The sequence below is a fragment of the Mustela erminea genome, chromosome 8, assembly GCF_009829155.1.
Source record: "Mustela erminea isolate mMusErm1 chromosome 8, mMusErm1.Pri, whole genome shotgun sequence".
In the NCBI taxonomy this organism is placed as follows: domain Eukaryota; kingdom Metazoa; phylum Chordata; class Mammalia; order Carnivora; family Mustelidae; genus Mustela; species Mustela erminea.
Genome location: NC_045621.1, coordinates 14,277,870 through 14,303,168, shown reverse-complemented (window position 1 = coordinate 14,303,168; position 25,299 = coordinate 14,277,870). Strand labels below are relative to the sequence as shown.

At 36.1% G+C, this 25,299-nt stretch overlaps 1 protein-coding gene and 2 pseudogenes across 7 annotated transcripts in view; 2 read left to right on the top strand and 1 right to left on the bottom strand.

The window, feature by feature from the left end:
- Positions 1-25,299, bottom strand: part of CARF (calcium responsive transcription factor) — a 76,696-nt gene that overhangs the window by 24,484 nt on the left and 26,913 nt on the right. For all 7 annotated transcript variants that reach the window (XR_004288471.1, XR_004288470.1, XR_004288469.1 and 4 more), the window contains exons 5-11: positions 23,251-23,371; positions 22,050-22,179; positions 20,726-20,810; positions 14,246-14,435; positions 8,879-8,999; positions 5,441-5,584; positions 944-1,177 (exon numbers count right to left, since the gene is read on the bottom strand). Coding sequence is in view for 4 of the 7 variants with exons in the window: in XM_032354472.1 (XP_032210363.1) it covers positions 944-1,177; positions 5,441-5,584; positions 8,879-8,999; positions 14,246-14,435; positions 20,726-20,810; positions 22,050-22,179; positions 23,251-23,371 (1,025 nt within the window). In the remaining 3 variants the exon portion in view is untranslated. The remainder of the gene's footprint in view (positions 1-943; positions 1,178-5,440; positions 5,585-8,878; positions 9,000-14,245; positions 14,436-20,725; positions 20,811-22,049; positions 22,180-23,250; positions 23,372-25,299) is intronic.
- LOC116597155 lies at positions 2,454-4,352 on the top strand (annotated as a pseudogene).
- Positions 5,797-6,462, top strand: LOC116597491 (annotated as a pseudogene).

Here is a 25,299-nt window from a genome sequence, read left to right as displayed (position 1 = left end):
GACACATCAATATATAAAAAATTATAAAGTCCAATATTTATATGGTTTATGCATTACATTCTATAGATCATACTGTAGAGCTGAATTACACCTCTGTTCTTAAGGGTTAAGTTTAGTAAATAATGTACGACTTTACCAAATCTTGGCTCTGTTCTAACAATGCCCCAATGAAAATGAATGTAAGAGGTCTGAGAAAACTGCTAATTGGGAAAATCATGTATTAACTAAGACATAATCCTAGGAAATATATTCGTTGTTATTCAGATTGGACTACATAATAACCAGTAGGAGTAATGCCAGTTAAGTACCAGAAATCACAGTAAAAGAGCACAGGCTGTAGCATTAGATCTAGATTTCAGTTCTGCCTCTATCACTCGAGCCAGTTATTTAACCACTTGTAGTACCTGCTTTCTTATGTGCGGGATGGAGGTAAATACACCCACTTTATGTAGTTGCAAGAATAAATGCGATCATGAGTATTGTATCCTGAGAATCGGTAACACTGGACCAGAGTGCTACATTTAAACTTCCATCATACAAAGAACTATCCATGTTCTTTTGTTACAATACAGTTTCACTGCATTTCAAATAGCTTAAGTAAGTATCCTGGTCTAGGTTTTAAAATTTTTGGCTCTACAAAGGCTTTTTTTTCCTCTAATAGCATTTATTATGTAATTCAATTTATACATAATTCAGAAATAGTCCAATTTGCTAAATTTGAATATGGAATATTTCAAATGATTAAGCTGAATCATTACTCACAGCTTGCCAAGTATCTGCTAGAAAATGATCAGTTCATAAATAAGATTATTTTAATGAATTAATAAATTATATTCCTTAACTATTCTGACACCACATATCTTGGAAAATGTCTATGATGATAAATACGTTATTTAAACCAACAAACAATAATGAAAAATGTAAAAGAATAATTTTACTGTACCTTAGCTGTTTCCTTACTGTATATACTTGTTCTATTCCCTGTGACACTAATTCTTGAATCTTGTGTGCTACTTGGGGATGTAGACGTGAGGGTAATGCACAGTTCTCATCCCTAATTGCAGTTTCCTCTTCTTCAAGAGAAGACACAGGAAAAGGGGAAGGTGGCAAAGGGAGGCAGGAAGTCTCTAATTCATGGTACTGATGGGCTTGCTTTGTAGGTAACTGTACATACCACCTGATAAGAAATATTTAAAATTATGTTACTAGATGAAGGCAAGAATCATAGTTATTTATATTAAAACTCAACAAGAAAAAGAATAATCTTTTAAGAAAAGACTGTATATCATACTAAGTAAATGTAACTAAATTTTTAAAATAATAGATATCAGGGCACCTGGGTGGCTCAGGTTAAGCCTCTGCCTTCAGCTCAGGTCATGATCTCAGGGTCCTGGGATCGAGCCCCGCATCGGGCTCTCTGCTCAGTGGGGAGCCTGCTTCTCCCTCTCCCATGCCCCCTATTTGTGTTCCCTCTCTCGCTGTCTCTGTCAAATAAACAAATAAAATATTTGAAAAAAATAAAAATAAAAAGAATAGATATAAACAAAATTTAAAATGTTCTAGTCTTCTTCTTTTTAGAAATATTTATTTATTTGAGAGAGAGAAAGAGAGAGCACATGCACACATGGGGGCAAGAAGGAGCAGAAGGAGAGTGGAAAGGGCAGGCGAGGCAGAGAATCTCAAGCAGACTCTGTACCGAGCATGGAGTCTAATTTGGGGCTCATCTCAACATCCTGAGCTGGACCAACCAACTGAGCCACCCAAGCACCCCCACGCCCCTGCTTGACTCTTCTAAGTTGGCTTTCTATCCAATTAAATAAAAATCTTCATAAAACCTTATGGATTTTCACTATGGCCCTTTAGTTAAGGAGGGTATAGGAGTTCAGTATATATGAAAATGGCATTTTAAATTTCATGCTAATTAAATTTACCTCAAAATAATGAGACTTTTAAAGTCATCATCTTCTAAACTGTGTATTTTCCCATTCTTCTATGATTTTGTCCCCAAATTATAACTTCTATGTTCCACCTATAATCCTTCCAAACAAAAGGTGGCTATAATTCAGAGTCTACCAAGGCTGAGCTCAGTGGGAGAATCTTCCCTAACAGGAGCTCAATATACTACCTCTATTGCTCCACAGCCCCTCTACTGCACACAGCTCTTATTGCTCCAATGAGCAAGAGGATCAACTAGAAGATGAATATAGGTCTTTCATATTGCAGTACAAAAGAACAGATGCTAGGAAAATGATCTGGTAGGATACTGTTTTAATTGATACTTTTGTACAAAGTGCTTGCAATGACTGATACTGCGTAAAATGGAGGCTATTTAAAAATTATATGCAATGTTCTCCCCCTCATTGAATGTGGGGCTAGATCTTTGGATTGCTGTGTTCTTCTCAAGCTGAGCCAGGCCTACACAGAAGCAACCATGTCAGTCGGCATCGATTTTGGCACCACCTACTCCTGCGTGGGTGTCTTCCAGCATGGGAAAGTGGAAATAATGGCCAGTGATCAGGAAAACCGAACCACCCCAAGTTATGTCACCTTCATGGACACTGAATGATTGATCGGTGATGCTGCAAAGAATCAAGTTGTGATGAACCCCACCAGCACAGATTTTGAAGCCAAATGCCTGATTAGACAGAGATTTGATGATGCTGTTGTCCAATCTGATATGAAGCATTGGCCTTTCATGGTGGTGAATGATGCTGACAGGCCCAAGGTCCAAATAGAATACAAGGGAGAGACAAAAAGCTTCTATTCAGAGGAGGTGTCTTCTATGGTTTTGACGAAAATGAAGGAAATCACAGAGGCTTATCTTGAGAAGACGGTTACCAATGCAGTTGTCACAGTACCTGTGTACTTCAATGATTCTCAGCGTCAGGCTACCAAAGGTACTGGAACTATTGCTGGTCTCAATATACTTTGAATCATCAATGAGCCAACTGCTGAAGCTATTGCTTATGGCTTAGACAAAAGAGTTAGAGCTGAATGGAATGTGCTGATCTTTGACTTAGGAGATGACACTTTTGATGTGCCAATCCTTACTACAGAAGATGGGATCTTTCAGGTTAAGTGCACAGCTGGAGACACCCACCACTTCTTAGGTGGAGAAGACTTTGACAACTGAATGGTCAACCATTTTATTGCAGAGTTCAAGCGCAAACATAAGAAAGATATCAGTGAAAACAAAGGGGAAGTTCGTCATCTCTGTACTGCTTGTGAACGTGCTAAGCGTACACTTTCTTTCAGCACCCAGGCCAGTATTGAGATTGATTCTCTGTATGAAGGAATCAACTTCTATACTTCTATCACTCATGCTGGGTTTGAAGAATTAAATGCTGACCTGTTCTGTGGCACCCTGGACCCTGTATAGAAAGCCCTTCAGGATGCCAAGTTACACAAGTCTCAGATCCACGATACTGTCCTGGTGGGTGTTTCTACCCATATCCCCAAGATTCAGAAACTTCTCCAAGATTTCTTCAGTGGAAAAGAACTGAATAAGAGCATCAACCCTGACGAGGCTGTTGCTTATGGTGCAGCTGTCCAGGCAGCCATCCTTTCTGGAGACAAACCTGGAAATGTTCAAGGTTTGCTGTTATTGGATGTCATTCCACTTTCTCTTGGCATAGAAACTGCTGGACGAGTCATGACTGTTCTCATTAAGCATCATACTACCATTTCTACCAAACAGACACAGATCTTCACTACCTACTCCGACAACCAGCCTGGTATGCTTATTCAGGTGTATGAAGGTAGAGCATGCCATGACCAAGGACAACAACCTATTTGCAAAGTTTGAACTCACAGGCATACCTCCTGCCCCTCATGGTGTCCCACTGATTGAGGTCACTTTTGATATTGATGCTAATGGTATCCTCAAAGAGAACAAGATTACCATCACTAATGACAAGGGTGGCTTGAGCAAGGAAGATATTGAGCGCATGGTCCAGGAAGCTGAGAAGTACAAAGCTGAAGATGAGAAACAGCGGGACAAGGTGTCTTCCAAGAATTCACTTGAGTCTTACACATTCAACATGAAAGCAACTGTTGAAGATGAAAAACTTCAGGGCAAGATAAATGATGAAGACAAACAGAAGATTCTTGACAAGTGCAATGGAATCATCAACCGGCTTGATAAGAACCAGACTGCCAAGAAGGAAGAATTTGAACACGAACAGAAAGAGCTGGAGAAAGTCTGCAATCCCATCATCACCAAGCTGTACCAGAGTGTAGGGCGCATGCCAGGAGGAGTGCCTGGAGGCTTCCTTGGTGGTGGAGCTCCTCCCTCTGGTGGTGCCTCCTCTGGGCCCACCACTGAAGAGGCTGATTAAAGCAACCTGAGAATAAATAGGTCTAGCATTGTTCCACACACAATATTCAAAGGACCCAAACTTATAGCAAATTCCATAGCAGCTGTAGAGTTGAGCTGCTATAGCAAAAAACTGGGTATTCTTGATACCTGAATATGGAATATGTGCACACGAAAGGAAATAAACATTGCACTTTATAAGCACTGTATTGTTAAATGGAAAATGCAATGTCTTAAATAAAACTGTATTTAAAATTGGCAAAAAAAATTATATGCAATGTTCTCCAAACTGAATGATCTAATTATTGGCTACTCATTTTTCATATATCCAAAGGTTCATTTTACATACTTATGTATTTATTTTTTTAAAGATTTGTCTATGAGAGAGAGAGAAAGTGGGCCCACAACCCTGGGGATGGGCAGTGAGAGAAGAGCAAACTCCCCACTGAGCATGGAGTCTGACATGGCTTGATCCCACAACTCCAAAATCATGACCTGAGCTGAAACCAAGGGTTGGAACACCCAATCAACCAAGCTACCCAGGTGTCCATATCCAAAAGTGTTTTTTTGGTTTATTTTGTTTTTACAAAAACTATATTGCACTTAATCCCATTGTACTACTGTAAATTCTTCCTGTGGACGAACACATAAAGAAAAGTAAGAAAGCCAGCCAACATTCTTCCTATGTAAACTGTGAAGCATAAAAAGTATATAAAATGCAATTTTATGTAGGGCTTAAAATTAATTTCTGGCTACTTAGGTAATCAAAGATGGGTTTAAAAAAATATATAAATAGGTGACTATAAGTTTGGCTCCTAAGAAATATCAGAAACAAAGTATGAAATATATAACTATATGTGTTGCTAAAGACATATTTGTCATTTTGGGAAAAATTTCCATTTGGTATTCGTAAGTCTTTGGTAAGCATTATCAGAACATGTGGTTGATAAACTCAATGGCTTGCACTGTGGCAAATTTTAATACTTAGGGAATTGCTAATGAGACACCGCCCTTATAAAAACCATTCTTAATGAAATAATTAGAAGACATACTTATAATTTCTCTTAAAAATACCTTGTAAATGGAGCTAATAAATTTGTAAAAATAATAATATAAATGTCATACCTAAGAACACCGCCAGCATCTACCAAGTTCTTCTTTAACATGTTAAAGGCTTTTTCCTGCTCCATTCGGATTATTTTCCTATCAATTTTGGGGTCTGTAGGAACTCTATATTCAGGAAACTTCTGTACCTTTTTAATGTAAATCCTGTTTGTAAGTAAAAGAAGAATTTCTTTCATTATAATATCAAGAAAATCAAATTTACCAAGTGGAAGTTTATGCACTGAAGTTTAGAGAAAAATCAATTAAACTAGAGAGAGCATTCAGCGGATTATGTTGAAAAATAAGCCATATTCTCAGTGCGCAATATGTAGCAAATTAACAATAATCAAGACATCAGGAAAAATATCTGAATATTTATGGATATTAACTTTTGTTTCTGTATTTGCCTCTTCCCAATTTTCCTGGAAGCCATAAAACACTCGTGCCGGGGGCTCTGGGAGGGGACGGGCAGCAGCTGCGGCAGCTGGAGAATCAAGGAGGACCATGTGCCGCACTGTCGGTTCTCTGTGTGGCGGCCGCTGTTCGGAAGCCTTACCCTTACGTGTCATTCTTCCACTCCTCAGAATGTGAAGGGTTATTTACTTGATGATGGAACTCTGGTGGTTTCAGGAAGAGAAGATCCGCCAACAAGTTCTTAGCCAAACAGTGATAATAAGGCAGAAGAAATACAGTGGTCGGATGATGAGAACACAGATACCCTTATGGCACCAGGATTTCCCAAAGTCACCACTAAAGGTCAAGAAGCTACCAACTCCTGTGTATGGGGAGGTGTATTTCCTAAACTTAACTGGAGTGCCCCATGGGATATGTACTGGATAGCAATGAACAGTTCTCTGAAATGTAAAGCCCTCAGTGAAGTCTTTCTACTGTTCAAGAGTTCTGATTTCATCACTCACAACTTTATTCAACCATTGTTTCATTGTACTGATGATTCTCCACATCCCTGTATAGAATATGAGCTTATTCTTGGAAAATGGTATGAATTGATTCTTCAGCCTTCCGTTCCACAAATCGTAAAGTGACAGTGCAACCCTGTCTTCCATGAGTTACTGACTTCCCAAAGAATTTGCAGTCCCGTCTACTGGGAAGGATGCTCATAAACTCATTGATTTTCATAAACTGAAAAGAAAATGGTAAGAGGATAACTGATGAGAGCACCAGAGTTCAAGTCCCAGGTAAAGAGGAAATCACCTTGGTGTTAGGAGGCTACTTTCAACTCACAACTTCCGTTACCCCATTCTGTTGGAGTGGGAGGCAGTGTGAAATCAATACTTTTTTATATTCATATACAATAAGCCAGGAAAAAAGGGAGGAACTTTGCTACTTGTAAAAATAAATGATAATTAGACCTTAAACATAAACAAAAACCTCATGCCTAGATTAATTTAATAGCCTCCTTCTGGGCCTCTTGGTCCCGTTCCTTAAATCTACTTGATATATTAATACTACAATAATTCTTCACATTTGTACTTCTCTGTTGAAGAATCTACCTGCTCTTTAATTGAGTACAAATTTCTTGGCAGCAGTCAAGACATCCCATATGATTCTAGCTTATTTACCTAATCTAACTTTCAATTACTTCAAATGTAAAATTGCTTTTTTCAGACAAGTTTATCATTTCAATGTTCCTTCCTCCTCTGATACCAAAAATACAATCACATCATATCTTTATTCATATAATTTCCTGACCTACAATATCTCCCCTCTCACTCTTTATCTACCCAAAAGCAACCTAAACTTCAGCATTCATGTTAAGTTGTGCTTTCTTCCCTGTTAATGAATTTGCATGGATATGTTCCTTCTCTGCTGAGTTAGCTAACTGACACATTTGGTACTATATACTATACCATTATCTTTTCCAACAGTTTTTTGTTTTCTGATCTGCCTCAACTATATTTTAAGTTTCCCATGATTAAGTAAAATCTAGTACCTCTTTCAGTCTCCCTCTTTCCCATGGCACCCAAAGTGTTGTGGGGCACAACTGATATTCAAAAAGTACTTGTAGAATGATATAGCGAATAAAGTTATTTCTTCACACAGAGAGGTTTTCTCCCAAATTATATCTAAAGTTTTATACTGCTTATATTTAAAAGCAGTTAAAAGTTTTATTTCACAGTCAGGTTTAAATATTACCTAAAGTTATGAAAACTCTTCTGAACTAATTTGAAGAACTTCTTGAGAATGTACAGGTTTGTGATATAAAATGTGACACTGAAATAAAATATTTCAAAGATTAACTATACCCAACCCTTATATGGTATCTTTTAAAATTTTATCTGAGAATTTAAAACTTTCAATGTCTAAAAATAAATTAGAAAGAACATTACAAAAATCTTTTATTGCTTCCAATTTTTCATTCTCACCCAAAGCAATCACCAATCTGTAGTCTTAGTCTATCTAAAACTTAATTATGTTGATCTCATACATTGCTGGTATGAATATTATTGTTAAAATCTTTCTAAAGAGCGATTGTCTTCATAATACCACCTGTAAACATTTAAAATAATATAACCTTTGCACTAGCAATTTCATTTCAACAAATTTACTCTACTGATGTACTTGCACAAGTATACAAATAGGTATAATGTTATTAACTGGAGCTTTGTATATAATAATAAAGAATACTTTTCAGATCTTACATGTCCATCATTAGAGGACTAACTCAGTAAATGACAATCCATCCATAAATGCAATATTGTATGGCTCCTGAAAAGAAGGAACCATGAAACTAATATAATGTTATATGCCAATTATATTTCAATTTTTAAAAATAAATAAATGCAAAGAAGGAACAAGTCCTTTCATGTGCAGATATGGAGACAATTTTGAGATATATTGGGAATGAAATAACAAAAACAAAAACAAAGCACAGAGTGGTATATGTCATCACATTCACACTAGTGTGAAGCAAAAACAGTTGTGCAGTAAATAACCACAATAGGCATTTAAAATAGAAATAAAGCAATGTGAATTCAGAGCAGGAAAGAAAGTATACTACTACCTAACTTTTGAGACTGACATGCTACCTACTGAGCTAATGAGGCACCTACTATTACCTAACTTTAAGGAAAGAAAATATTAATAAGTTTTACTGAGATTTCAGCATTTATGAGTATAAAGGAGGATAGGTATGCATGCACATACACAGAATATCTTTGGAGAGTTACTCAGGAAGCTGGTAAGAGCTGTTGCCTTAAAAAGGGACATAGGACTAATGAATCGTTGAACACTACATCAAAAACTAATGATGTACTATATGGTGGCTAACTGAATATAATAATAAACAAATAAATAAAAAGGGACATAGGGAGTAGAAGTAAAAGGAAACATACTGTACTGTACACTTATTGGCATTGTTTAAACGCAATAAAAATGTGCACATTAGTTATTAGAAAATAAATAGTTAATAAACAGAAAATTAAAGAAAATAAAGCTTACCGGGCTGGACAAGTGGCTTTGTAGAGCTGACAAGACCTGCTCTCCTGCTCACTGATTTTTTTTAACTGGAAACCTTTTCTCCTTGGCCCATACTGGCACTCCATTACCACGGCTCTACTCCCTGTGGGCCAAAACCAACTATTGATATTAATTCAAATATCCATCTGTTCTAGACACTAGAATAAAAATAACTCAGTGGTGGCAATGTCCAAATTTATACTTTCAATTACACAACTTTAAGGAAAGAAAACATCAGTAAGTCTTACTAAGATGTATAAACATGTAAGTTTAAAAGATTATAGTATTTATCAAAAGTACATTATGGTTAAAGAAATTTACAAATACCACAGTTACTGAATGTTATCTGATATTTACATACATATGGTTTTTAATAATAAAATTTCACCACTCCATAAGTAGAAATTAGCAAAAGCTACATTTGTTAGTAAATATTGTTATGTAAAGTTTTTATATTCTTTTATAATTTTTCCTTATTTCTATTTGTACTGTTAGAATACAGTTGTCCCCCCTTATCCGCGGGGGATACGTTCCAAGACCCACAGTGAATGCCTGAAAGGATGGACAATACTAAACTCTATATAAACTATGTTTTTTCCTACCTATATATACCTATAATAAAGTTCAATTAATAAATTAGGCACAGTAAAAGAGCAACTACAATAACTTATAAAATAGAACAATTCTAACAATATACTGTCATAAAAGCTGTATGAATGGGGTCTCTCTCAAAATATCTTATTGTACTGTACTCACCCTTCTTCTTCTTGTGATGATGTGAGATGATAAAATGCCTATGTGATGAGATGAAATGAGGTGAATGACAAAGGCACTGGGACATAGCCTTAGGCTACTATTCACCTTCTGACACTACGTCAGAAGGAGGATCATCTGCTTCCAGACTGTGGTTGAGAACAGGCAACTGAAACCTTGGAAAGTGAAACTGCGGATAAGGGGGGACTACAATAATGTAATAACCAGCCTCTGAGACGGCCCCCAATGATCCCTGAAAATGACGTCACGTTAATCACGTCCTTGTTTAATTCCCTCCCCTTGAGCATGGGCTACACTGACTGACTTACCAATGGAAACTTACTTAACTTACTTCTAATGAACATGGCTGAAGTGAGGAGATGTTATTTTTGATATAAGGTTATAAAAAGACTGTGACTTCCATCCTGGGTACTCTCTTGCTCTTGCTTGGATTGGTCTCTCTGGGCGAAATCAACTGTCTGCAGTGAGGCAGCTCTGTGCAGAGGCCCATGTGGCAAGGAATAAGCCACCTGAGTGAGCTTGGAAGCAGATCCTCCCCCAGCCAAATGGTGAGATGACTACAGCTCCAGCCAACACCTCAACTGCAGTCTTGTGAAAGAAACTGAGGCAGAACCACCTTGCTAAGCTGCTCTTTGATTCCTGACTCACAGAAACCCGAGATAAATGTTTTTTGTTTTCAGCCATCAAGTTTTGGGTAATTTGTTACACAGCAGTAGAATATAAATAAGTGTATGTGAAAACTATATAGTTTATGGCTTTAAAAAGTAAAATATCCTATTCTAGTACAGCAAATTTTTCAAATATAAAATAAAAAAGAATCATAAGTAATAGTGTTGATAAAGCTGACTTTAAAATTTAAAGCTTAGAAATTTTAAATATAAACTTTAGAATTTATATTAACTTAGAGATAATAATAATAATAATAAAGAATTAATATGGAGAATGTAAAGAGCTACAAATAATTTTTAAAAATAAAGAACCAGGGGTGCCTGGGTGGCTCAGTGGGCTAAAGCCTCTGCCTTCAGCTCAGGTCATGATCCCAGGATTTGGGGATTGAGCCCTCCATTGGGCTCTCTGCTCAGCAGGGAGCCTGCTTCCCTCTCTCTCTCTGTCTGCCTCTCTGCCTCTTGTGATCTCTCTCTCTGCCAAATAAACAAAATCTTTTTAAAAATTTATTAAAAAACATAATAATAAAGGACCAAACAGAAAAATGGGTAAAGACTATGAATAGGCAATTCAGAAAGGAAAAAAAAGATATTAAATGAACAAATAAAAAGATGTTCAACTTTACTAGTAAATACGGAAATGCAAATTCAAGCAATAGGAAAATACCATCTCACACTCTTCACATTGGCAAAAATAAAAAATCTGACAGTATTCTAAAATAACTGAATCCACTGATGAATTTTAACATCACAAAAAGGTGTTGTACATAGGCAGCAATAAGAAGTACAGAACACACCCATGATATATTCTTGCAAAATACTTTAATGGAGATCAAATCTTCATTTAATCAAGCCTCTAGATCTAACAGTCCACAGGAAATATAGGGGATTTTTAAAAAACATGTTGAACTACAGCACAGAGATGGAATCAACAAAACTCAGAATACAGAAAACTCTACATGATAAACTACCTGGGGGAAAAGAGGAGAGAGATTTTTAGAAAAATTTCAAGAGATAAAACCAAATGTAAACTGTGAAATCTGTCTGGATGTGAATTTGAACAAACCTATGGAAAAGAATTATTAGATAAGTAAAGAAATGTGACATTGGACATTTTATGACATTAAAAAAAAACTGTTAATTCTTTTACGATAATGTGATTGTCATTGTATGTATGTACATATACAAAGATCCTTATCTCTTAGAGATATTTATTTTAGAATATAATATATACTTTGGTAATTATAGATAAAGCAACTGGATATCTGGAATTTGCTATAAAATCATCTTGGAGGTGAGGAATGAAAAAGTGGGTAGGGATATAAATGAGTCTAGAATGATCATATGCTAATAGTGGTTGAAGCTGGATGATGGATACAGGGAGAGTCATAGGATTCTACATATTATTACCTTCACTTTGAGATACAGACATATATAGATATACACACACACACACATACTATTAGATATGTTACCTTTACTTTTAGATATGTATCTATATTTATATATATGAAAATTTCCAGAATATAAAGACTTTTAAAGTCTGACAATGCTGTGTCATAAGGTAAATGAAGGAAAGGGAAATTTTCATACATTGCTGAAACAAGTAACAATTGGTACAGGTTGCTAATTCCACACGTACAATTCTGAAACTGAAGAAGTTCAGAACACAAAATTTTTTGGAACGCATTTAATTGCAAAACCTGACCTGAACTTTATGTGACTATTTATAATCTTTGTACCTCTCAGTGTTACTAACCATAAAATATTACTATGTTCGATTATGTGATAGGGTCAACAGAATACTTGCTGTTGAGTATTCTGTAATATATTACATTCCAAAAATTCTGAAATACATGTGGCCAAAAATTTTAGAGAACAGATTTTGCATCTGTACGACCACTTTATTTTTTATTTTTTTACTAGGTGGTCTTTCTTTAATTTAAACTCAACTAATTAATACAGGGTGTTATTAGTTTCAGAGGTAGAGTCCGTGATTGATCAGTCTCATATAGTACCCAGTGCTCATTATATCATGTGCCTTCTTTAATGTCTATCACCCGATTACCCCAATCCCTCACCCCTCTCGTTTGTTTCAGCAACTCTCAGTTTGTTTCCTATGAACAAGAGTCTCTTATGGTTTGTCTCTCTCTCTCTGATTTTGTCTTTTTTTTTATTAATTTGACAGAAATCACAAGTAGACGGAGAGGCAGCCAGAGAGAGAGAGAGGGAAGCAGGCTCTCTGCTCAGCAGAGAGCCTGATGCGGGACTCGATCCCAGGACTCTGAGATCATGACCTGAGCCGAAGGCAGCGGCTTAACCCACTGAGCCACCCAGGCGCCCCTCTCTGATTTTGTCTTGCTTTCTTTTCCCCCTCCCTTACCCTATGATACTCTGCTTCATTTCTGAAATTCCACATATGAGTGAGGTCATATGATAACTGTCTTTCTCTGACTTATTTCGCTTAGCGTAATATCCTCTAGTTTCATCTATGTTGTTGCAAATGCAAGATTTCGTTTTTGGGGGATGGCTCTTGTACAACCACTTTAGAGAGCAACTTGAGATAATCTTGTAAAAATGAAATGGGCATACTTTGCAACTCAGCATTTCCACTTTAATGCATGCACTATTAACTTATTTTCATCTTTTCAAAAGAAATTGTATATTGTTTGACTATAGCATTCTTTGTAATATTGAAAATTAGAAATATCCTAAATGATCATTAGTAGAAAAATAATTGTGGTTCCGTCATATGCTGGAACGTTATGTACTCGTTAAATTAAGATCTGTAAGCATCATTATAGATGGATTTCAAGAAATAAGGGTGAGCAAAAATTTACATAACAATGTCCACAGTTTACCATTTATGAATATTTCAAAATACTCAAAACAATAAAATACATTATTGTAAATACAAATATGTGTGATAAAGTATAAAAATACAGACTGGAAAGATATACACCAAATTTATGTAGTGGCTGCCTGTGGAGAGTTAGCATGGGGATTAGAACTAGGGAGGGGGAAAATGTTGTATTTCTTTTATAGAATACTGATGAAACCTGGGCAGAAAAGGTTACATGTACCTCATATTCCTCCACATATCTTTTTTTATCCTCAGAGGTCCAAGATGAGACTGCAACTCTTCCAGCTAAATCAGTATTTCCCCAGTCCTAAAATAAATCACTTGTCGTCATGTTTTTTGGGATTTGACTAGCCTGAGGGTGAATCTCTGGAAACTGAAACTCCTCTGGAAACTGAAACTCCACCACTTTAGGGGCATCTGGCTGGCTCATTCGGTGTAGCATGCAACTCTTATCTCAGGGTTGTGAGCTGAAGCCCCACACTGGGTGTAGAGATTACTTAAAATCTTAAAAACACACACACACAAAACTCTACCCCTTTAATACACACTAGCCCAATATTTGACTAGCATATGTAACACATTTGATGCTTGAGAATCCTAATATTACAATTCTGTATAACACCAGAATGCATTCAAATTCTACACAGTAACTTGAGAGTTATGAGCTATAAAATATAAGATGAATACAAATTTGTCCAACAAGACGAATCAAGGGAGGTGAGAATATCTGGACTGGATTAAAAAAAATCCAACAGATATACATATTTAGAATAATAAAATTGCTCTGTTAATATTTTTATTTTCTATGTATCAGCATAATATCTAAGGAAGTATTATTTATTTATTCTAATATATCAAAATAAAATTTCATAAAATAATTGGTCATATTTAAGTTTTCTTTTTAGTTTAACATGCATTTTCATCAATTAACATTTAGTTGGCATTCACAAAAACGACATTTTGGTAGGAAATTTTTAGGAAAACCATATTTTTACAATGGATCATGGCAGTGCTGAACCTTTTAAAATAATTCCCTTAAAAAAGTACCTGCATTAACAAATGGGATTCCATCATATGGGACATACTGAGATTTCCACATCAAGCGTGTAGCTGGCTTGGCTGGACTTGGAGATTGGCGGGTCCCCCAAACACTCTGTGTTTGCTGCTTATGAAATGTTAGAACACTTTCTAATTCGGTCTCACTTACACAGTAGCCACGGTATGAATCTCCAATTTTCTGCATGTGGTAGAAATTAAATAACAAAATTATTAGCAAATATGTTTCATTGTACAAAAAATTAAATGAAGTGGTTGTCCAAGATAAAAGACTCATCAGTTTTCAAAAGAGACTGTCATTGTCCTCTCAGATTAATGATCTATTACAACCAGTGTATCTGCTCTGCTTTTAACTAGCATTATCAAGTAGATATTCTCCAAATATGTTAGAGAATATAATGTCAAACTCATGACCACACCATCAGTATCAAAATTTTGCTTGAGAGAAATAATATTTAGGGAGGATAGTTTGAAGAACACATTGTGTATCCATTCATCGTATATTTAAAATCCTACCTCTGGATCCAAAAAGATCGGCACAAAACCAGCCGTAAAAGTACTGGTTTCCTATGGGGCTTCTTTTGCTAAAATTAATTTTGGTATGACATCAATCTTTTTGAAAGCTTATGAAAACTGTGATAGTATCTCTTAAATAATATAAAAGAATTTGCTCATTTTATCAAAATTCTTTTTTTTTTTTTTTAAAGATTTTATTTATTTATTTGAGAGAGAGACAGTGAGAGAGAGCATGAGCGAGGAGAAGGTCAGAGGGAGAAGCAGACTCCGCATGGAGCTGGGAGCCCGTGGCGGGACTCGATCCCGGGACTCCAGGATCATGACCTGAGCCGAAGGCAGTCGTCCAACCAACTGAGCCACCCAGACGTCTCTATCAAAATTCTTTTTAAGAAGATCCTTCCCTGAGAGAAAATTGTCTGAACTTAGTACCAAAAATAGTTAATGGTTTTATTTCATGGAAATTAATTACTTTTATCTAATGGACACAGAATTTATTTTTCTTTAATATTTATTAATTAATTAATTTATTTGACAGAGAGAGAGAGATCACAAGTAGGCAGAGATGCAGGCAGAGAGAGAGGGGGGAGGCAGGCTCCCTGCTGAGCAGAGAGCCTAATGTGGGGCTCAATCCCAGGACCCTGAGATCATGACCTGAGCCGAAGGCAGAGGCTTAATCCACTGAGCCCCCAGCCACCCGTGGACACAGAATTTAGTAACTGGGCTTCTCCTTTTTGAAATGTAAATGCTTAAATTATAGGAAAGTATGTGTGTATGTGCACACATATATATGTATGTGTGCGTGCATACCCACAGTTCATTAAGATATACATTTCTTACTTCCATTTTATGGTTACATTCTTGCTTTTCTTTATTCTTTAGTTCCTATTTTAATTTCCACCTTGCTACTATATTTTATGTATTTTGTAAGCTATCTTCATTCTTCCTGAAACAAGGAAGATGTAAATAGTGTGAATAACTGATATTATCTCTCCACAAACATGTAAGTAAACTTAACAAAAGTAGAAGCTTTTTCCATACCAATAGAGAAATATCTATTAACTGTGATCTCCTGCACTAAAAGGCACATAGACCTACAAATGATTCCATGTATGTTTCTCCATTAAAGGGAGCAAGACCAGAGATATGGGACTAGGAATCTTTTTATTAGACTAAATATTTCACCCTGCAAGCATATATTTAATAAAAACACTGTTGTGGCTGTACTTTAGGTCATAATAAGAAGAAACAATCTGTGGGCTCCTGGGTGGCTTCCCTCCTCCCCCTGCCTACTTGTGATCTCTGTCAAATAAATAAATAAAATCTTTTAAAAAAGAAGAAGAGAGAATCTTATGTCAAGCAATACATTATCTCCAATTACCCCTAATAATAATAAAAATTCCTAGTCTTACAAATATTTTTCTAGCCCAGATATTTCTTCATCAAATATCAACTGCAAATACAAGTAGAAACATAAAGTCCACCTATTAACATTTTTTAACAAAGAAAATGAACAGAGTTTATAAAGTTTTCAATGAAAAAAAAATTCAGAATTAGTATAATATAACCAGACCTCTATCAGGAGATGAAAGTTTAATATTTTTTTTTTTAGATTTTATTTATTTATTTGACAGAGAGAAAGTGAGAGATCACAAGCAGGCAGGCCGAGAAAGGGGGAAGCAGGCTCCCCACTGAGCACAGAGCCCGATGGAAGGCTCGATCCCAGGACCCTGAGATCATGACCTGAGCAGAAGGCAGAAGCTTAACCCACTGAGCCACCCAGGTACCCCCAGGAGATAAAAGTTTAATACAGTTTTGAAATTTATCCAGCTAGTACACTTTGGTCAAACCTAAAAAATGCGTATGGAAAAACAATTTAAATGAAAAGTCAGAAAGTAAAAAGGATTATTAAACTATATCTATCTATCTATATATATATATATTTTAAAGATTTTATTTATTTATTTGACAGAGAGAGATCACAGTAGGAGAGAGGAAGGGAAGAGATCACAGAGAGAGGAAGGGAAGCAGGCCCCCTGCTGAGCAGAGAGCCCGATGTGGGACTCGATCCCAGGACCCTGAGATCACGACCTGAGCCGAAGGCAGCGGCTTAACCACCTGAGCCACCCAGGCGCCCATATCTATATATATTTTTAAAGACTATTTATTTGAGAGAGAGAGAGCATGAGTGGAGGGTAGGGACAGAGGGAGAGGAATCAGGCAAGCAGACTCCCCACTGAGCAGAGAGCCCAACGCAGGGCTTGATCCTAGGACACCAAGATCACGACTTGAGCCAAAGTCAGACACTCAAAAGACTAAGCCACCCAGATGCCACTATTAAACAATATTCTGAAGCAAAATGCAGAAAATATTTTCTCAGCCATTAATCAAAACTATTTTTCACTACTATACAGCTTAGGAGAGAAGAAAGAATCCTTTACTGATAGAGATACTCATTCTGTTGGACAGTTTTGATGAATTTCTTACAAGATGTATGACAATAGGTAAGCCACACAACGCACATGGTTGTTAAGACAAGCTGATTTGACTACATTAATTGCTAATGCTTTAATGTCTATAGTATTCTGTAAAGTTTACAATAATGATTTTAAAAATCCTCATCAGGGACGCCTGTGTGGCTCAGTCGGATAAGCATGTGACCCTTGGTTTCAACTCTGATTGCCCCGTGATGGCTCTGGGCTCAGCAGGGAGTCTGCTTGACACGCTCTCTTCTCTCCCTCTCCCCTTCACCCTGCTCATGCTCTCTCTCTCTTTCTCTAAAATAATAAATAAATATTAAAAAAAAAAAACCCTCATCAAACAAACAACAATAATAGTTACTTTTGGAAACCTGTGAAAAACTATAATAAACAAAAAGTGTGAGGGGGGAAAAAATCTGTCTACCTACCTGTACAAATAGATTTATATATAAATGACTTAGAAAAGCAACAATACTGGGGCACCTGGGTGGCTCAGTGGGTTAAAGCCTCTGCCTTCAGCTCAGGTCATGATCTCAGGGTCCTGGGATCGAGTCCCACATCAGGCTCTCTGCTCGCAGGAGCCTGCCCCCTCCCCGCCACCGCCTGCCTCTCTGCCCACTTCTGGTCTCTTATCTGTCAAATAAATAAATAAAATCTTTAAAAAAAAAAGAAAAAAAGAAAAGCAACAATACTAAAATTGTTCTACTCAATACAATATGTCACATCATTAGACTTTATTATTAGAACACTCATGAAATATTAAAACGGAAGTAATGTTTTTCCTTTCCATTTTGAAAATCTGAATAAAAAAATGAAGCATTGTGGGGTGCCTGGCTGGCTCAGTGGGTTAAGCCTCTGCCTTCGGCTCAGGTCTAGATCTCAGGGTCCTGGAATCAAGCCCTGCATCGGGCTCTCTGTTCAGCAGGGAGCCTCTTCCCCCTCTCTCTCTTCCTGAATCTCTGCCTACTTGTGATCTCTGTCTCTCTCTCTGTCAAATAAATAAATAAATAAATCTTAAAAAATAAATAAATAAAAATAAAAAATAAAACAATGAAGGATTTTAATAATTAGTCATTATCATGTACAGTTTACAGGTACAAAAGCATGGTCTCTTCTCTCAAAAGTGTATAGTCTAAATGTTATGTAATGATGAACAAATAATTAGGCAATTAATTAAGAATGGCAGTGATAATAAATACCAAAGCACTTAAAGAGATAAATAGGTAAAAGCTAAAATAATAATTCTTTACAGAAAAGATACACAGGACTTGCATTAGGATTTAAGAATAGTTAGAAAGGAAACAGAAGAAAATAAACCAGATTAGGAAATGGCAACAAAAACAAGTCAAGGCAGAGATAAAGGAAGATTCTGAAGTGTTTGTACAGAAGTGTTGAGGAAGACAAGGCTTAACAAGAATGAAGGATGAGTTGGGAGAAAAGTAGAAAATAGGGGTGCCTGGGTGGCTCAGTGGGTTAAAGCCTCTGCCTTCAGCTCCGGTCATGATCCCAGAATCCTGGGATAGAGCCCCACGTCGGGCTCTCTGCTCAGCAGGGAGCCTGCTTCCTCCTCTCTCTCTGCCTGCCTCTTTGCCTGCTTGTGATCTCTGTCAAATTAATAAATAAAATCTTTTAAAAAAAAAAGTAGAAAATAAAACAGGAAAAGATAATACCAGATTATGGAAGATCTTGAAAGCCATGTATAGTGGTGAATGATATGGAAAAAATGACACTGAACTTATTGGGCAGTGAGAAGAAATAATGAAAGCAATATTTAAAGAAGGTATTTTTAGAAAACTAGACAGTAGGCCCCAGAAATAGAAGAGTCAGAGATTAAAGTAAAGGCTGTTACCATAATTAAGTTCTAGATAACAAAAATCTATGAAGAAGGAGGCCCCAATCACTCCATAAAAAGAGAGAGATTTTATTTATTTAAGAATGTCTTATTAGGTTCTTTTTAAATTAAATTAAATTAATTTATTTGTCAGGAGGTGGGGCATAATCAGAGGGAATAGGGGGCAGAGGGAGAAGTGGACTCCTAGCTTAGCAGGGAGCCAGATGTGGGACTTGAACCCAGGACTCTGGGATCATGACTTGAGTCAAAGGCAGATGCTTAACTGACTGAGCCACCAGGCATCCCAAGACAGATACTTTAAAGGAAAAACTAAAAGAATCAGATGATTACTTTAGTATGGGAAAGGAAGAATTTAATCTAAAACACTGTGGGGGCGCCCAGGTGGCTCAGTCTTTGGGCTTCTGCCTTCGGGGGGCCGTGATCCTGGGGTCCTGGGATGGAGCCCCACATGTGGCTCCCTGCTCGGTGGGGAGCCTGCTTCTCCCTCTCCCTTTGCCGCTCCCCCTGCTTGTGTTTCCTCTCTCACTGTATGTCTCTCGCTGTTAAATAAATACATAATCTCTAAAAAAAATTAAAAAAATAAAATAAAATAAAACAAAACACTGTGCCTAGGGGTGCTTGGGAGGCTCAGGCCATGATCCCAGGGTTCTAGGACTGAGCCCCACATTGGGCTCCCTTCTCAATGGGGAATCTGCTTCTCTCTCTTCCACTCCCCTGCTTGTGTTCTTTCTCTCTCTGTCAAATAAATAAATAAAATATTAAAAAAAAAAAACATTCTGCCTGAATGTCTAAGGAAAAGGTATTTGTCATTAAACAGATAAGGAGTTTAGAAGTACAGCTAGTTGGGGCACCTGGGTGGCTCAGTGGGTTGGACTTCTCTGCCTTTGGCTCAGGTTGTGATCTCAGGGTCCTGGGATCAAGCTCTGCATCGGGCTCTTTGCTCAGTAGGGAGCCTGCTTCCTCCTCTCTCTCTCTACCTGCTGCTCTGCCTACTTGTGATTCCTCTCTCTGTCAAATAAATAAATAAAATTTTTAAAAAACCTTAACACATAAATGTTAAAAAAAAAAAAAGTACAGCTAGTTGTGACATGGTAATTTCTGTTTAGCACCTGGTGAATTGAGGTGAAATTAAGTAAAGCTCCAATTAAGTAGCTGGAGATCTGGGGCAAGGGCATAATTAAAGAACCAGTGATAAAGATTTGGAAATCATTTTTATAAAAGTGAGAGTTGAAAGTTAACAAAGTTGATCAGCTCTCCAAGGGATAAAATGTAGAGAAATAAAGCAAAGTCAAACAGCAAAACTTAAAGTATTTTCATTGAGAATATGAAAAGAAATAAGTACAAGTAAAGAAAAAGTAATGGTCAAAAAATAAAAAGTAGAAAAACATAATAATGAAGATTACCTTGCATGGAAGACATGCAAGAGAAGAAATGATAGTGAAGCATGAAGGAATTTATATGATCTCTGCTTTAACAGAGCTTACACTCTCTAAGGAATAAAAGAACAGATGAGGTCAGAGTTAGCATTAAAACAAAGTATTACAGATACAGTCAAAAGTGGACATTTTGATTGATTATAACAATAATCAATTTAATGAATCTAGGTAAGGATTATTTTTAACTCACCTCACAGCTCCTAAGACGGCAGGCCCACATAGGTGTGTTAGAAGAAAGTGGCTGGAGAGGAGCCAGAAAGGGTTCTTCAAGCATTCTGGGACAAGGAAGGAATATACATAAATATATATTATACACACACAAACACACATACGACATTCAACCGTTTTATCCCTTTAGCCAGTGTTACAGAAAATATACTGAGGTCATCAGTAAGAAACTGTAATAACAGGGGTATCTGGCTGGCACAAATGGTTTAAGCTGGGTGTAGAGTTTATTTGAAAAAATAGAAGATATAAGATCTTAACTGTAATAATAACAAGAGAGTTGGTGGGTGTATTTTAATTATAATTTTCTTTAAACAGCACTATTTTATTAGTTGCTAAAGAAAAGGCCTATGTTTTTTCTTCCAAATATCTATAGCCCCAACAAAATTAAGTATTTTAATATCTCCTTCAAATCTTATTTTGTAGTCTTCTCATTTTATTTCATTATATAATTGTTTTTCATTTAACGAAAAAATGAGCCAATAAAACATCTTCAGGTGACTCATTAAGTTAACATGATACTATGTCAAGCTCTAAGACAAAATGTAATTACTAGTGTATAAATTTTTAATACTGTCTTTAAGAGTTAAAAGAATATAAATAATACAAAATCCATATCTACATTTGCCTAAATTATTATAGTGTTAAGGCAAAAATAAAAGCTGAAACATGTTAACAAAAAACACTTCATTACTTTACCACAGAGGAATTAAATACATAAAAAGATGATGAACCATTAAACATTTTAGGAACTAGAACGGATATTTCTTTTTTTTTTTTTTGAATGGATATTTCTTTATTCTAAAACCTCTATTAGTGCCAGATGTTTTCAGATTGCTTCAAAAGACAACAGGCAAGTGTCACTGAGGAAAAGTAGCACATTAGACATTATAGCTTTTTTTTTTTTAATTTAAAGATTTTATTTATTTGACAGACAGATCACAAGTAGGCAGAGAGGCAGACAGGGGAGGGGGTCAGCAGGATCCCCACTGAGCAGACAGCCCCATGCAGGACTCGATCCCAGGACACTGGGATCATGACCTGAGCTGATGGCAGAGTCTTTATCCCACTGAACTCCTCAGGTGCCCCTGACATAACTTCTAAAACAGTCTCCTAAGTTGCCAAGATGTCATTTAAATAATTAAAGATATTTGACAATTTGATGATAGTTTATTCTATTTCTTGAATTTATAATCTTTTTTTTAGTCAGCTCACTTTAGATATGATAATTTTAAAAAAGATTTCCATGATAATTTCAAAACATGAACTCCTCTTTCCCATGGACTCACCTGGCCACTGTCTTTTTGGGCAATGTGACAGATGCTTGTGGATGAAGAGTGTAACTACTGGTATGATCTGCTAGAACATCCACTCTTACAGTTGGTAAATTTCTATCATTGGACTTCTCTTCAGAGACATCTTAACAGCAATAACAAGAACAATGCAACGTCAGTATCTTGAATAAGTCCGTGAGAATGTAACTAAGTAGAACTCATCGATTTGAAATACGAAAGGCAAGATAAAGATGCCAAAACTTACAATGTTTTATTGAGAATTTCCCTAATAAATCTGTTTAGTTTCTAATTATAATACTGACTACTGAAATTCTGTAATTACATTTTTGAAGCTTATATTGAACAGCTAGAATATAAAAGTGGTACAATTGTTATGTTAACAGTTTCATAATATAATAGGAAAGTATAAAACTTTTTCATTTTTTAAAAAAAAATTTTTAAATTCAACTAGCCTGTATATAATACATCGTTAGTATCAGACTCTTTTTTTTTCATTTTTATACCATGTTTTTCATTTTGTCTTCAAACTGTTTTTTCCCTTAAGTTTTAACTACTAACAAAGGCGAACCATATCACTAAGGTAAAAATATCTATTCTAAATCATTAGCTATGAATGAACGATGAAACAGTGTAGCAATGGTATTAGATAGAAAAGGAAAAAAAGTAAAAGAAAAGAACTAACAGGAATATTATCAATAGGTTAAGAAAGAGTAAAAAAAAAAATGGGGAGCATGATTCTCCTTTCTGAGTCTGAAGGAAAAAAAGAAGAGCAAAGAGGATGAAAAAAATAGTTAAATAAAAGAGTAATGAATCACATGGCTAACAACAATATTGATAAAAATACAAATATAATAATTTCTCCAGTAACTATTAGCACTATAATCTTGTTATTGTAGCTGTTATTACTGTTATTATAATTAAAAAGAATTTATTTTATGCTCACTGGTCATTTGGGAGGAAGCAAGAGTCAACCAGCTTCACAGAATTCCAAAATGAAATAGACAGCTAACCTAGACAGGAGTTGAAAAATGAACTTGAAATTTATTTGGGCTAAGAAACTTTTTCTAATTATTCAGTTCACAACCTTACCCAAAGAGATCGATTTTAGCACGGACTTTCATGAGGTGATTTTCTGATATATATATATCTGTTCTTTAAAACATTCTTAAATCCCATATATCCCATGATTACTCACCCTGAGGACTATTCACATCCACAAGCTGCCCCTGAGGTACAATCACTTGTGCCATTCCTGTCTGTGTAGATGGAATTACACGCAGCACCTGTCCATTTTCTGAGGGGTTGGCAACAATCATCTTGAACATTAAGAAAGAAATCAAATGCATAAGCCAACAATGCTTTAACACAATTATTACTAAATAAATGATTAAAGACATGCCTATCTGTATGGTAGACACTATTATTTCCCTCATTTTGTAGATGAAAACACTGAGGTACTCTTTCGGAGCTGGTAAGTGTTAAAGCTAGGATTCAAAACAGGAAATTTGACTCTGTGTCCTATGATCTTAACCACCTATGGTCTTAATCATTACACATGTATGAGGTCTAATTACTTAGTAATGTGAACAAGAATCTCACAGGACTTAATGTATTTGCTTTTTTTCTACTTACTGTATTATATCCCTATGTGTTTGGATTATTTGTGTGGTAGTCATTTGTTCTGTATTTTATGTCACTTTCATTCGTATCTCACACTGTATCTTGTTAGATGTCTAATTAAACAGAATTTATTTTTATATCTTTGAATTTTTATATATTCTGTCTTGGTCCATAAGGAATACCAAAGAATGCCCCAAAAGTCTGAAAATATAAAAAAAATTATATGTTTATTATTTCTATTTTTTCCTTCAGCTTAACATTGAATCTATTACCTTAAATTTAGAGAACTGTCAACTAAAAGGGTGTCTAAAGCTGGAAAAAAAAAAAAGATTTTGAGCCCAACATTTGAAAAACAAAACTAATATATTTTTTAAAATTTAATTTATTTTTTCTCAGTGTTCAAAAATTGTTTATGTACCACATCCAGTGCTCCATGCAATACGTGTCCTCCATTTGAAGACAAGTTTATCTTACATTTCCAGACTTTTTGGACACCCTGTACACTTTATTACCTAACATATTACTCTTCTATTGACACAGTGTAACTGTTTTACCCAAGGTCTACGAGCCTCAATTCTTATTCAAGTAATTCTTTGTAATCATTCCAACACACTTACCAAGAGGGCCTTTTTTAAATTAAATTTTTAAAATTAACATATTTTATTTGCCCCAGGGATACCAGTCTGTGAATCATAAGGCTTACACACTTCACAGCTCTGACCATAGTGCACACCCTCCCCAATGTCCATAACCCAAACACCCTCTCCATACCCCCTCCCCCAAGCAAGCCTGAGTTTGTTTTGTGACATTGAGTCTCTTATGCTTTGTCTCCCTCCCGATCCCAGCTTGTTTCATTTTTTCCTCCCCTACCCCTTATACCCCCCACATTGCCTCTCAAATTCCTTATATCAGGGAGATCATATAATTGTTTTTCTCTGATTGACTTATTTTGCTCAGCATAATACCCTCTAGTTCCATTCATGTCATTGCAAATGGCAAGATGTCATTTCTTTTGATGGTTGCATAGTATTCCATTGTATATATATACCACATCTTTATCCATTCATCTGTTGATGGACATCTAGGTTCTTTCCATACTTTGGCAATTGTGGACATTGCTGCTATAAACATTCGGGTGCACACGCCCCTTCGTATCACTACATTTGTATCTTTAGGGTAAATACCCAGTAGTGCGATTACTTCAACTTTTTGAGGAACCTCCATGCTGTTTTCCAGAGTGGCTGCACCAGCTTGCATTCCCACCTACAGGGTAGGAGGGCTCCCCTTTCTTTGCATCCTTACCAGCATCTGTCGTTTTTTTGTTAATTTTAGCCATTCTAACTGGTGTGAGATGGTATCTCATTGTGGTTTTGATTTGTATTTCCCTGATGCCAAGTGATGTGGAGCACTTTTTCATGATTCTGTTGGCCACCTGGACGTCTTCTTTGCAGAAGTGTCTATTCATATCCTCTGCCTATTTCTTGATTGGATTATTCTTTGACTATTGAGTTTGATAAGTTCTTTATAGATTTTGGATACTAGCCCTGTATCTGATATGTCATTCCCAAATATCTTCTCCCATTCTGTCAGTTTCCTTTTGGTTTTGTTAACTGTTTCCTTTGCT